The 12,378-nt window shown below is 42.9% G+C and overlaps 1 protein-coding gene across 1 annotated transcript in view; it reads right to left on the bottom strand.

Annotated features, from left to right (window-relative positions):
• LOC124613170 overlaps window positions 1–12,378 on the bottom strand; it is a 157,284-nt gene that overhangs the window by 18,067 nt on the left and 126,839 nt on the right. Inside the window, exon 6 of the mRNA XM_047141798.1 lies at window positions 4,272–4,480. Coding sequence (XP_046997754.1) covers window positions 4,272–4,480 — 209 coding nt within the window. The remainder of the gene's footprint in view (window positions 1–4,271; window positions 4,481–12,378) is intronic.

Raw genomic sequence — 12,378 nt, 5'->3', positions numbered from 1 at the left:
AAATAAATAAGTATTTATGTTCAGTGTCACTTTATTGCCTATTGACCAATCGTAAACTTCCTTGAGAGTTTCATTTGCTTTCTCAGCAAGGAGTTCTCTTGTTTTCTCAGTGACTAAAATATTGCTGTCATCAGCAAAGAGAATTTTTTCACCATGAGTAACGCTACTGGGAAAGTCATGTATGTATATCAGGAATAGTATTGGTCCTAATATGCTACCTTGCGGGACCACTATATTAATGTATTTTGGTTCTGATAAGTGTTTTACTAAATGTTTAGATCTATTTGAAGTATGTGTTATCTCTACTCTTTGTGCGCTGCCTGTTAAGGATGATCAAAACCAGTCATTAGCTACTCCTCTTCTTCCTAATGCTCCTAGTTTATTTAATAGACTCTTGTGGTCTACTGTGTCAAACGCCTTAGAAAGATCCAAAAATATGTCTGTGAACACTAAACTTTATCAAGAACATCAAGTACAACTTTTGTGAATTTTACAATGTCTGACTCCGTATTTTTGCCACTTCGGAAACCAAACTGTGATTAGCTTAAAAGATTGTATTTATTCAGGTAATTCGTTAGTCTGTATTTCATAATTGCTCCTATTATTTTTGAGAATGGTGACAGCAGGGAAATGGGCCGGTAATTTTCTATGTCTTCAGCAAAGGTACAACTTTTGCCTGTTTGAACTGCTCTGTCCCTGATGTGAAGGATTCATTTATTATATTTGTTAAGGGACCTTTTTTAAGTGTCAGTACACACATTGGTACTTCATCTAAGCCTGCTGACTTTTTATTTTTTAGTTTTTGAACAGTTTTATTGACTTCATTCTCTGTGGTTGGAAGCAACATCATTGTATTTAGTGCAACATTATTTAAAGGTGTTATATTTGTTTTGGGGGATTTTTTGCTGTAACTTCTCTGCAATACTTGAAAAATGCTCGTTTATATATTTTGCTAAGTGTTGTGAATCATTTATTACCTTACCCTTCTCCCTTAGCAGTATGTTATTCTACATTTGTTTGCCTCTCCCCATTTCCTTTTTTATAACATCCCAGACTACTTTGCTTTTATTCTGTGCATTATATATTATTTTGCAGCAGTCACCACCTTTCTATAAATATCTTTGATTTTTTAATAGAAACTTAAAAATTCTGGATCATTCCAAATCTTTTTCATGGAACTGAGGCGTTTAAGTGTTTGGAAGGACTTCTAATACCTGCTGTTATCCATCTGTTTTGTGAGATGTTGATACAGACATACCTGCTTTTGGAAATGCCTTTTCAAAGTTCAATTTAAACAATGTGGATAATTTAGAGAATTTCATATTCACATTGGTTTCCCAGCTTTGTTTTTCTAGTGCTTTTCAAAAATCTTTTATTTTGATTTCTGATAGAGGTTGTTTGTAGGCTTGTAGTTTAGGGAATGATTCGATGCCTGATTTTAGTGTTGTTATTTGACAAAGATGGTCTGATAGTCCGATATCTTTTACAGCTACATCACATTTTTTCCTGTCCATATTTGTGGCCACATGGTCAGTTACTGATGAAGTTGTTGTAGTAACCCTTGTTGCACTATATTTTACTGTACCTGCATTTTCCACCCTTTTGTGTATCTCTGCAGGATATATCTTCCTAATGCTACTCATTACATTGTTTTCATCCATTTTTATGTGATTTGATGCTCACAGTTTATTTCACAAGTATTTTTCACAACACATGATTTGAGTAGATCCTTGTGTCTCCATATTCAATGAGAGGAATTACGTTTTTATCCTTTCTCAAGCGTTCATTGCTTCCTTTATGTTTCATGTGATGCTAACTTTCATTGTTTCGTGTGAACAGTATTGGGATCACAGCTGAGGAGGACTGATGCTTGTGCATGTGTGTGTGTAAAAATGACAGAGACAGGTAGAGTGAGACAGAGACAGTGGCGGAGAGAGCTGTAAAGAGTGGAGGGTTGGAGTGGGATCGAGATAACAAATGTTTTTGGATATTGAGTGTGTTTAATTAACGTGTGAGGAAGTGTCTTTGTATAGTCCATCGACTGTTCCACACACGGTTTTGTCACACAGTACTCTGTTTTCATTCAAGGCTTTCTTTCCTCATATCATTAATTTTTGTATGTGACCGTTCTCGATAGACACTATTGCTTTCACTGAGGATCTTAAGATCAGTCTCATTGTTGTTTGGGTGGCGGTTTTCTTGTATAAATATATCAGCAAAAATGGAGTGTCTACCTTGACTTTTTAAGACTCTGAGGTGTTGAGAATATCTCGTTTCCAAAGATTGCATGATTAGCCTTTGTAAACATGAACTACATGTTAATCGGTAGATTAAGGATTTGGAAAATTTGTCTGTTGATGTCTACTTGGATTTAGGATTTTTCTGTACAGTGTTGTTTGTGTACAGTTATGTTCATAGCCCTTATTTCTTAAAAATGATCACCGCATTGTGGACTTTTTGTTGCTGTATGTTAGTATGTGTGCTTTGTAAGGTGTTCCTGATTTCCTGTGTTTGTCAAATGTTTGTGTTCCTCGTTATCTGTCGTGGCTGGTTTGTTCTTTTTTAATTTGCTTCTTTATTTTGTTGTTCAGTTTGTTTATTATTTGTACGTTGTACCCATTGTCTCTGTTATATGGTGTACTGTGTTTAGTTCGTTAGTGTATTTGAGTTTGTCCAGGGGAATACTATGGAGTCTATGTAGCATGTTTCTTAAACTTTGGAGTTTGTGTGGTAGAGGGTGACCGGAAAGTTTGTAAATTGTTGTAATTGTGGCTGTTGGTTTTCTGAATATTACAAGATTGCATTTTTTGTTGATTCTGTGTATAATTATGTCACACAAAGTAAGTTACATGTCTGCTTCTGTCTCATTGATAAGTTTTATTTCTGAATGAACTGCATTTATGTGAATGCGTAGTTATTTTATCTGTGTGTCTGTTTTGTCTATCAATCAAATGATGTCGTCCACATAGTGGTGTAAGTGTATAAGGTTGGACTACTTTGGATATATAGTTTCTTTGAATATTTCCTGGTCAGTGTAGTTCAGAAATATGTTTGCAAGTAGAGCACTGATGGGTGACCCCATTGGTGAGCTATCTTTTTGTGGCTAGAACGCCTTGCTGAAAGCGAAGTATTTCAGGTCTGTTAGAGCCATTAGGATGGCTTTAATTTCACCCATGTGGACATTTCTTACATTCCCTTCTTTCTGCAGCTGTTCTTCAGTAATACTGATTGTATCTCCCTCTGGAATACATGTGTAAATAGTGGTTTGAATTAGTCGCAGGTTTGCTGTTCGAATATTTATGTGCTATTTTTTATCAGTTCATTTGTGTTTTGTTTTCCTGAAAGTGTACAATTTAGAAGTACCGTATGAATGTGTCTAACTATGTGGTAAGATGGCACGTATTTGAAGTTGATTACTGGTCTAATTGGACAGTTACAGTTACGTATCTTGGGAAAAGATTTGTGTTTTATTTGATGCGAGCATTTATAATGGTAAGTTTGAGGATTCTTCGAAGTTTCTGTATGTTTCTTTGGTATCTCACTGTGGGATCACCGATTAATTTAATGATATTTTTCTCCTCTATAACTTCTTCTGTTTTGCTGATATGTTCTGCGTCACTCATAAGTGTGGTGTTGTTTTACAGATGTTTCTGCCTCCCATGGATTCCCCTCTGCAGTGCGAAATGAAGCGTCTAGTGTATGCGATCCTGATATCCACAAGCGCTAATTGTCCGGTTGGCTGAAGCTGCAGACATTATTAATGAGACACCTGGTTGCCGTGTTACACAACCATTAGCGAGCAGATGGCAATTGTACATTAATGTAAGTGAACTATCTTTTCAGCAACATCTCCAAAACAGTAATCATCACATGCCAGTGTCAGCTCTGTCCCAGAAGATCTCTAGCGTCAAAACCTTCCTGGTGGGAAAACGGTGACACTTATGTCACATAAAAATGTGTCTCTTCTTCTCTTCGCTGAACACGCTAAAATTTTGTACACATAGTTTTATTCGAAACTGTATAGCACAGGAGTCAGTAACACTTCGAAATGAAGTAGTTGGCTGGTAATAGATCACAATGGACAGCGGTGAACCAACAGAAAAATTGATAATGAAAACAACACCAGAAATTATCTTGCTAACATTGGAAATTACAGAAGATATAAAATTTGACATCGGAATGGGGTTTTGAACTTTATTCCTCGAATTAGTGCACAGTCAACAGTCGTTAGGTCTTAAACATGAAGTGGTGAGTAACAGTAATATACTTACCTACAATGTAGAAATAAGATGAATTGTTTTCGTTAAAGATTCGTGCCGTTTCAATCCAGCTGTTACGATAGAGGGAGTACAGTGCGTTGGCGAGACCGAACATCTCTGATGCCTTTGGATGTTGCTCCTCGCATAGCGCGCTAAAGTCGTCATGAAAGGACAGGAACTGCGTTTGATATGCCAGTAGCCGATGATTCAACAGCGGCCGCCTGTAACATGTAAACTTCATTTAAAAAAATTAAAAACCAATAAAATCAGCATGGCAACTCATGTATAAAAATATCTGGAATGGGTTTTCACTCAACGGTGGAGTGTACGCCGATTTCAAACTCCCTGGCATATAAAAGCTATGTGCTAGACTGGAACACGAATTGAGCACCTTTGCTTTTTTAACTGAAAGTCTTTTGTTGCGATAAATTACAAAAATAACATAAAATGACTTTAAAGATTTCTTGCAGAACAGTTTCTCTGTTCTGTGCTGACATATGGTTTGAAATGATTTTACAATAGATGAAATTCCAGTAATTACTAAGATCAACGGGGCATTAAAGCTTAATCTTTCCCTCTTTTTAGAATTTAAACTTCAGAACTGCTATTTCTGAAGAATACATATCAAGCTTTAAATAATAATTAAACATGCGTTACAAGAAATCGAACATATTTTATATCTGTTAGTGATGTTAATGACTTGTTCAGGTTTGTAACAGGTGAAGGAAGTTTGCCCAATTTGCGATATCTAAGCTGTGTGCACAATAGAACTAAAAGTTGGACTACAGCTCACACTGAGTCACCCAGACAGGACTCACGACCCGCCCTCACATTTTTTGCTGCTTCCAGTATCTCATCTCCTGCTTTCCACACTTCACTTAAGATGTCCTCTACTTGTTCCGGGACCAACACTTCCGAAAGAAAGTATACTGCAGGAAAGTGAGATATTTTCCCGAGTGAATTGTTTCACTCTACAGCAGAGCATGCACTGATGCGAAACTTCTGGGACTGAGTCCCCGTCTGAAACAGCCAGTTAGTTTCAAACCAGCAACAATTCCTCTACAGAGCGGCAATTAATTCAGAAAACAATCCTCCAGGTTTTGGCTAAGGCTGTACTGCAATATCATTTCTGTCCAAAGTGCTAATTTCTTAAGGTGTGAAGGAGAACTACTGTGAAGTTTGCAAAGCAGCAGAGCGAAGTGGAGGCAAAATTGTGAGGGCTTGTCGCCAGTCGTACATGAGTAGCACAGTTGCGGAGTATTTGCCCGCAAAACTCAAAGGTCCGTGGTTCCAGTCCTGGGCTGTCACACGGTTTTAATCTGCCAGCAAGTTTCTTATCTGGATTAACAATGAGTCTGCCAGAAGAAAACCATTTCTCAAGAATAGAAGGTCCTGCACATAGAACTGTCAGAGACACATGACGTCTAATCGATAAACGTGAATGTATGAAACAGTTCCACTTATCTTTATTTATTTATTTATTTATCCAGTCCCTTGTAGCACATCCAGCGGTTAAGGCCAGCACGATTTGATCACTTGAGGTACATCAAGTCCGTCTTTGCATCTACTGAAAAAGTGTACTTATTTTAGGGTAAGGCTTTTATTTTATTCGCTTAAACTATTGCCAGTGGATATATTTTGACGTGGTGAAAATCACTTCCCCACTACCCTGCCCGATTCAGGACCTTTCCACACGTAAATCAACCAGCGACCACATCAGAAAGTTGAAGATCACCACTGGGAATGAGGATGTTGGGGAATCCTTTCAGATCTTGCCAATCCCGCCACCATGTGCTCCAGCTTTAAGGAGGGGAGGGTTGTGCCATGCAGCCCCAACACCTATGGCGATGTGTTATTCACAGCATCTGAATCACATATGTCTCTCTCCTCCATTGCTGGGAAACTGGAGGACGTCAGCGCAGAAGAGGGCGTGAGAGCAGCGGCAAACAGGGATATAACAGCACATGCGGCAAGCAGAGAGGATGTGACACGCTGGCAGCAGTGTGCAGATTGGAGGTGTGGCTTTAAACAGGACGTGTGACCTATCTGTTGGATCAAATATAGGTGGAAGTTGGCAGGCTAGCCTGTGAAGTGTTCTTGGGTGTCATCACACCAATAGTGGCAGAAAGAGAGCGTCGCCCCACTCTGCATTGCTGCCAAATTTATTCAAGATGGCGGATCCAAGATGTTGGCGATAGAAGTGGCAATATCAAATGTCATGCTGGGAGGTTCAAATTTTGGCTGGAAAATAGGTTGATGGGGCTACCTCCACTAACCTAACACTCTCCAATCCCCTGCCTGCCCTCCCCAAAAGAATGGTGGGAAGTTCAAATTTTGGCAGAAAAAAGGTCACTTGGGCTACCTACACTAACCTGAGAAAATGGTAGGAAAAAAGTCATTTGGGCTACCTCCACTAACCTATGTCACCAGACCGCCACCTCTTCCTTGGAATTGGTGGGATAACGACTCAGCCTGTGCTGGGCTGCTGGATAGGAAGGACTGTACTTTATTTATTTTGGAACAATTTATTTAGGGTTGGCTTCCACATAGTATAATTATTACATTCATACACAACGCTCGCTCTGTCGTGCTTGGGGTCACCATACACAGCCTACAGAGCTGCGAACTACTCGTGAATCAGCGAAATAATTCCATACACTGATGCACAGACACAAAAGCAACTCGTAAATGACCAAAATAATGGACTGCACAGCCTACACACCCGCAAACTATTTGTAAATCACCGAAATAATGCAGTTCACTGATGTGCAGATACGCAAACCGCACGAAAATTGTCAAAATAATGCATGTCAAATGCTCTTCAGACACACTCACTAATTATAAACCGTCGAAATAATGCATACAGTTTATTTAGGGACTGATTTCATATAGTTTATTTATTGCACTGATACAAAACACTCACCCTGGAGTGCTTGGGGTCACAGTAAATAGACTACAGACCTGCAAACTACTCGTAAATCGCCAAAATAATGCAGTACTGATGTGAAGAGACGCAAAGAACTCGTAAATTGTCAAAATAATGCATGTAAAAGGCTCTGCAAACATGCTTGCTAATCGTCAACTGTATATATAATGCATTGCACAGCCTGCACACCTGTTCAGGAAATTGTCAAAAGATAATGCGATTGTAACGCTATGCAAACACACTTACAATGCTTAAACAGCCAAAAACAGTGCAGTGCACAAACACTCATTGCAGGTAAAAAACGCTTTCAAACTATCGTCAGCCGCAACATATCAGCAAACTGCCCCCCCCCCCCCACCCCTTCAGAACTCAAAGATGCACACACTGGGCGACGTGCTTACGCTGGTCCCACTTGCGAGACGCCTTCGGGCCAAGCGCACATGTTTACCGTTGCTGGCGCGATACCTCCCTACCTGCGGTCCAGTGAAGACCTAATTGCTGAGCAACTCACCATCGTAGGTGCAAAAAAATGGTTCAAATGGCTCTGAGCACTATGGGACTTAACATCTATGGTCATCAGTCCCCTATAACTTAGAACTACTTAAACCTAACTAACCTAAGGAGAGCACACAACACCCAGCCATCACGAGGCAGAGAAAATCCCTGACCCCGCCGGGAATCGAACCCGGGAACCCGGGCGTGGGAAGCGAGAACGCGACCGCACGACCACGAGATGTGGGCTCGTAGGTGCAGATAAGAGGTTCTCAATGTTATATTGACATCACATGTCTATGTTAAGAATAGCCAAGTCTCTCTCCCTGAACATACTATAGAAATCTGTTGCAATGCTCCTCAGAATAGCACAGGGTGCATTGTTCATAGCAATCCTAATGGTACATGTGAGATGCATCTAGCCATGCACATGTTTACCTGCCCAGCGTGGCTTATGCATCGCTGTGAAATGTTCGCATAGTGGCTCATCATCGTAGCCACAGGTAAAAGGTTCTCAATGTTATACTGATGTCACATGGCTATGTAAATGAGAGCCAAGTCCACCTCCCAGAAATTGTTTAAGTGTCACAGAAACAGTTAACAGTCGCTTTTATAGGAACTTTCTCAGCTTACCTGCGCTGAAATTCTTGTCCTAACAGAACCTGGTTAGAAAAATATCCCAGAATATCGCCGAATGCATTCCTCCTGATGGTCCTAACGTGGCACACTGTCTATCACGTGTTACCCTCCCTGGAAAGTGTTAAGTCCTGCCTTCAACAAGCATGCAAAGGTTCTAACTCCTATGTAGAGGCTCCTATGTCCAAGCGCAAAGGATGTCTTGTGAAAGAATGAAGCATTCTAAATTTACCCACCAAATGCTGCTGGTGTGGAAGCACTGACCAACTATTACTTTCTGCATACGAGACTCTCAGTTGCACCCTGCAAAGGTGGCCTACAGATCGTCATATGCGGAAAGAGTCTTGCTCAATGATAACCCTCTGCCACTGAGTAGGGAAGCTTGAATATCTCAGTGTGAAACCGATCTCCACGTACCATAAGTGAAGACACAATTTGTATCCTGCGCCATACAAAATCGGCCCTTTTTGCATCATGCATATAGCTATTGACCGACAGACAATCGTGCATATAGTGTGAAGACAGACAGCGTAAGCACATGCACCAAATGTACTCCTCGCAGCATTAGATATTTCACGTGAGGTCAGGCAGTCATCCACCACAACCCATGGTCACAAGTTATCCACTCCCAACATATGACCAGACTGCTCTCAGCGGACCGAAGTCACCCTCAGAACTGTTGTATAAAGGTGGGTCAGTTCCCCTCAGCACAAAGGCGTTACTGTTTCTGTCCCTGACATGCTTGCTTGCTTGATATCTACACTCATCTTCAGTCTCTGGGATTACAAGAAAATTTGTAATTTCACATGGTTTGCCAGAATATCATACAATTTTCGCGATACTTCTCGATATGAAGCACACAGCAATATCGCTTGCATAGCAGTATTGCTTGCACAGTATAATCCCGAAGAAATAGGCTGGAAACTATTTCTCTCGAAACCTGAAACCTTTGCGACGTGCAGCGTGCTGTAAACCACTGAGTAACTAGAAACGTATCTCACCTGTGAAAACCTTTAAGTGAAACGTCGAAAAAAATTAGAGAAAACTGATATTTCCACTTGCAAATACTGATGTTGGTGATATAAAAGATTCCAAATCATCCTTATAATTTACAAAGTCAACTAAGTGTTTCTCATGTATAGAGAACCAGCAAACATGGCCTCCACCCGTCTTGCACCTGCTAGATGCACTCACACCACAATCAATGTTCTCTCAACGAAATAAAGATCGGAAAAGTGAAGAAGCAGTCAATCGGACAATTTACATGGGAGGAAATAATGGTCCAGTGCAAATACACGTCCATATTGATCTTCTCAATTTCCACATGACCACGAAAGCTGTCCAACACAAACTAAGTATTAATTCGCTATTCGGCCGTCTACAGGACGACACGGTAGAGTCAGCTACATTCCTGCATTCCAACAGGCCTTTCCATTTGTACGGCTCCTGCCGTTAATGAGAAACATGGGTCATTCCCGCCACTGGCCACTGCTGGCACACCATGCACCCCTAGACAGAACCACACTAGGAAACCAGCCACATACATACACTCCTGGAAATTGAAATAAGAACACCGTGAATTCATTGTCCCAGGAAGGGGAAACTTTGTTGACACATTCCTGGGGTCAGATACATCACATGATCACACTGACAGAACCACAGGCACATAGACACAGGCAACAGAGCATGCACAATGTCGGCACTAGTGCAGTGTATATCCACCTTTCGCAGCAATGCAGGCTGCTATTCTCCCATGGAGACGATCGTAGAGATGCTGGATGTAGTCCTGTGGAACGGCTTGCCAAGCCATTTCCACCTGGCGCCTCAGTTGGACCAGCGTTCGTGCTGGACGTGCAGACCGCGTGAGATGACGCTTCATCCAGTCCCAAACATGCTCAATGGGGGACAGATCCGGAGATCTTGCTGGCCAGGGTAGTTGACTTACACCTTCTAGAGCACGTTGGGTGTCACGGGATACATGCGGACGTGCATTGTCCTGTTGGAACAGCAAGTTCCCTTGCCGGTCTAGGAATGGTAGAACGATGGGTTCCATGACGGTTTGGATGTACCGTGCACTATTCAGTGTCCCCTCGACGATCACCAGTGGTGTACGGCCAGTGTAGGAGATCGCTCCCCACACCATGATGCCGGGTGTTGGCCCTGTGTGCCTCGGTCGTATGCAGTCCTGATTGTGGCGCTCACCTGCACGGCGCCAAACACGCATACGACCATCATTGGCACCAAGGCAGAAGCGACTCTCATCGCTGAAGACGACACGTCTCCATTCTTCCCTCCATTCACGCCTGTCGCGACACCACTGGAGGCGGGCTGCACGATGTTGGGGCGTGAGCGGAAGACGGCCTAACGGTGTGCGGGACCGTAGCCCAGCTTCATGGAGACGGTTGCGAATGGTCCTCGCCGATACCCCAGGAGCAACAGTGTCCCTAATTTGCTGGGAAGTGGCGGTGCGGTCCCCTACGGCACTGCGTAGGATCCTACGGTCTTGGCGTGCATCCGTGCGTCGCTGCGGTCCGGTCCCAGGTCGACGGGCACGTGCACCTTCCGCCGACCACTGGCGACAACATCGATGTACTGTGGAGACCTCACGCCCCACGTGTTGAGCAATTCGGCGGTACGTCCACCCGGCCTCCCGCATGCCCACTATACGCCCTCGCTCAAAGTCCGTCAACTGCACATACGGTTCACGTCCACGCTGTCGCGGCATGCTACCAGTGTTAAAGACTGCGATGGAGCTCCGTATGCCACGGCAAACTGGCTGGCACTGACGGCGGCGGTGCACAAATGCTGCGCAGCTAGCGCCATTCGACGGCCAACACCGCGGTTCCTGGTGTGTCCGCTGTGCCGTGCGTGTGATCATTGCTTGTACAGCCCTCTCGCAGTGTCCGGAGCAAGTATGGTGGGTCTGACACACCGGTGTCAATGTGTTCTTTTTTCCATTTCCAGGAGTGTATTTGATCACTATACTTACAATTAAATGTCATGGTTGCATTCTCAATTGAACTACATTGGACAGTGAACGAAGTGTCATAAATACACCCTGCTGACGACTGTGGCTCTGGAAATAGAAATATCTGTATCATTCTTATGACTTGACATACTCTTCCCTTTCCTATCACAGTATTCCATGTCAAATCCATACCTTCCTTATGACTGAATATAGTCATTGCCTTTACACATGTTGGAATGCAAACACATACTTTACAAGCCAGATGCTCAAGACAAACCTATCACACATCCCCTACTACTAAGTATTATAGTTCGCCAATAACTGATTGCTGGCGATACGAAATAATACTGACCGAAAATCAGCGATGTGTGGACATGCACCTTACTGTAATATAATAATTGTTGCAAAGACCAGTTAGATATCGGTTATTATGTTATTTATTAGGCAATCAGCGCATTGAAATTAATGTAGGGAGTATCAGACGGCATAAGACGCGCATTAACTTTAAGAAATTCGCATGTTGCATGAAATCGGGGTTCAGGTGATATTTTCACGGAGTTTGGTTGGAGCGGACGAGTGTCACTGCTCAAAGGCAGGGAAGAGGGGTGTGGAAGTTTACAACCGACCATTACGAGTCGGCATGTTAACGCGTTCCACTGGGGGAGACTCGCCGCCGGAGCAGGTAGGCACCCATTGCGCAGACAACAGAGGCAGGCCTTCGAGGGACGGCGCCTCGTCGGCGGTCAAGCTAGTGCAATGACCTTTTCCCGCGCGAGGGCGAAAAGAGAGAAACGATTGGTGGGTTCAATTTTGAATGGAGTTTCAGTTTGTTCCAGAACATTCTAGGTGCAGTGAGGCGCAGAATGTTTTAATTGGCTGGAAGATGCCAGGAAATAATAGTGGGAGCGAACTGTGCTGGTCTAGAGCCGCGGGATTGGCCAGCTCGAAAAATAGCGTGGGGGCTGCTGATTTTTGCAGAGGGAAGCTTTTGGGGCTGTTATCGGGGAGAAGCGTCTTAGCTCCTGTAGCGAGCGGACGTCGTGCTTTCGGCTCTGCTGTAGGAGAGTAAATTCCGTTCAGCGTGCTGTGCAGAACTT

This window comes from Schistocerca americana, chromosome 4 (genome assembly GCF_021461395.2).
Source record: "Schistocerca americana isolate TAMUIC-IGC-003095 chromosome 4, iqSchAmer2.1, whole genome shotgun sequence".
Classification (NCBI taxonomy): domain Eukaryota; kingdom Metazoa; phylum Arthropoda; class Insecta; order Orthoptera; family Acrididae; genus Schistocerca; species Schistocerca americana.
Note: the sequence above shows the minus strand (reverse complement) of the source record. Positions and strands in the feature narration are given on the sequence as shown.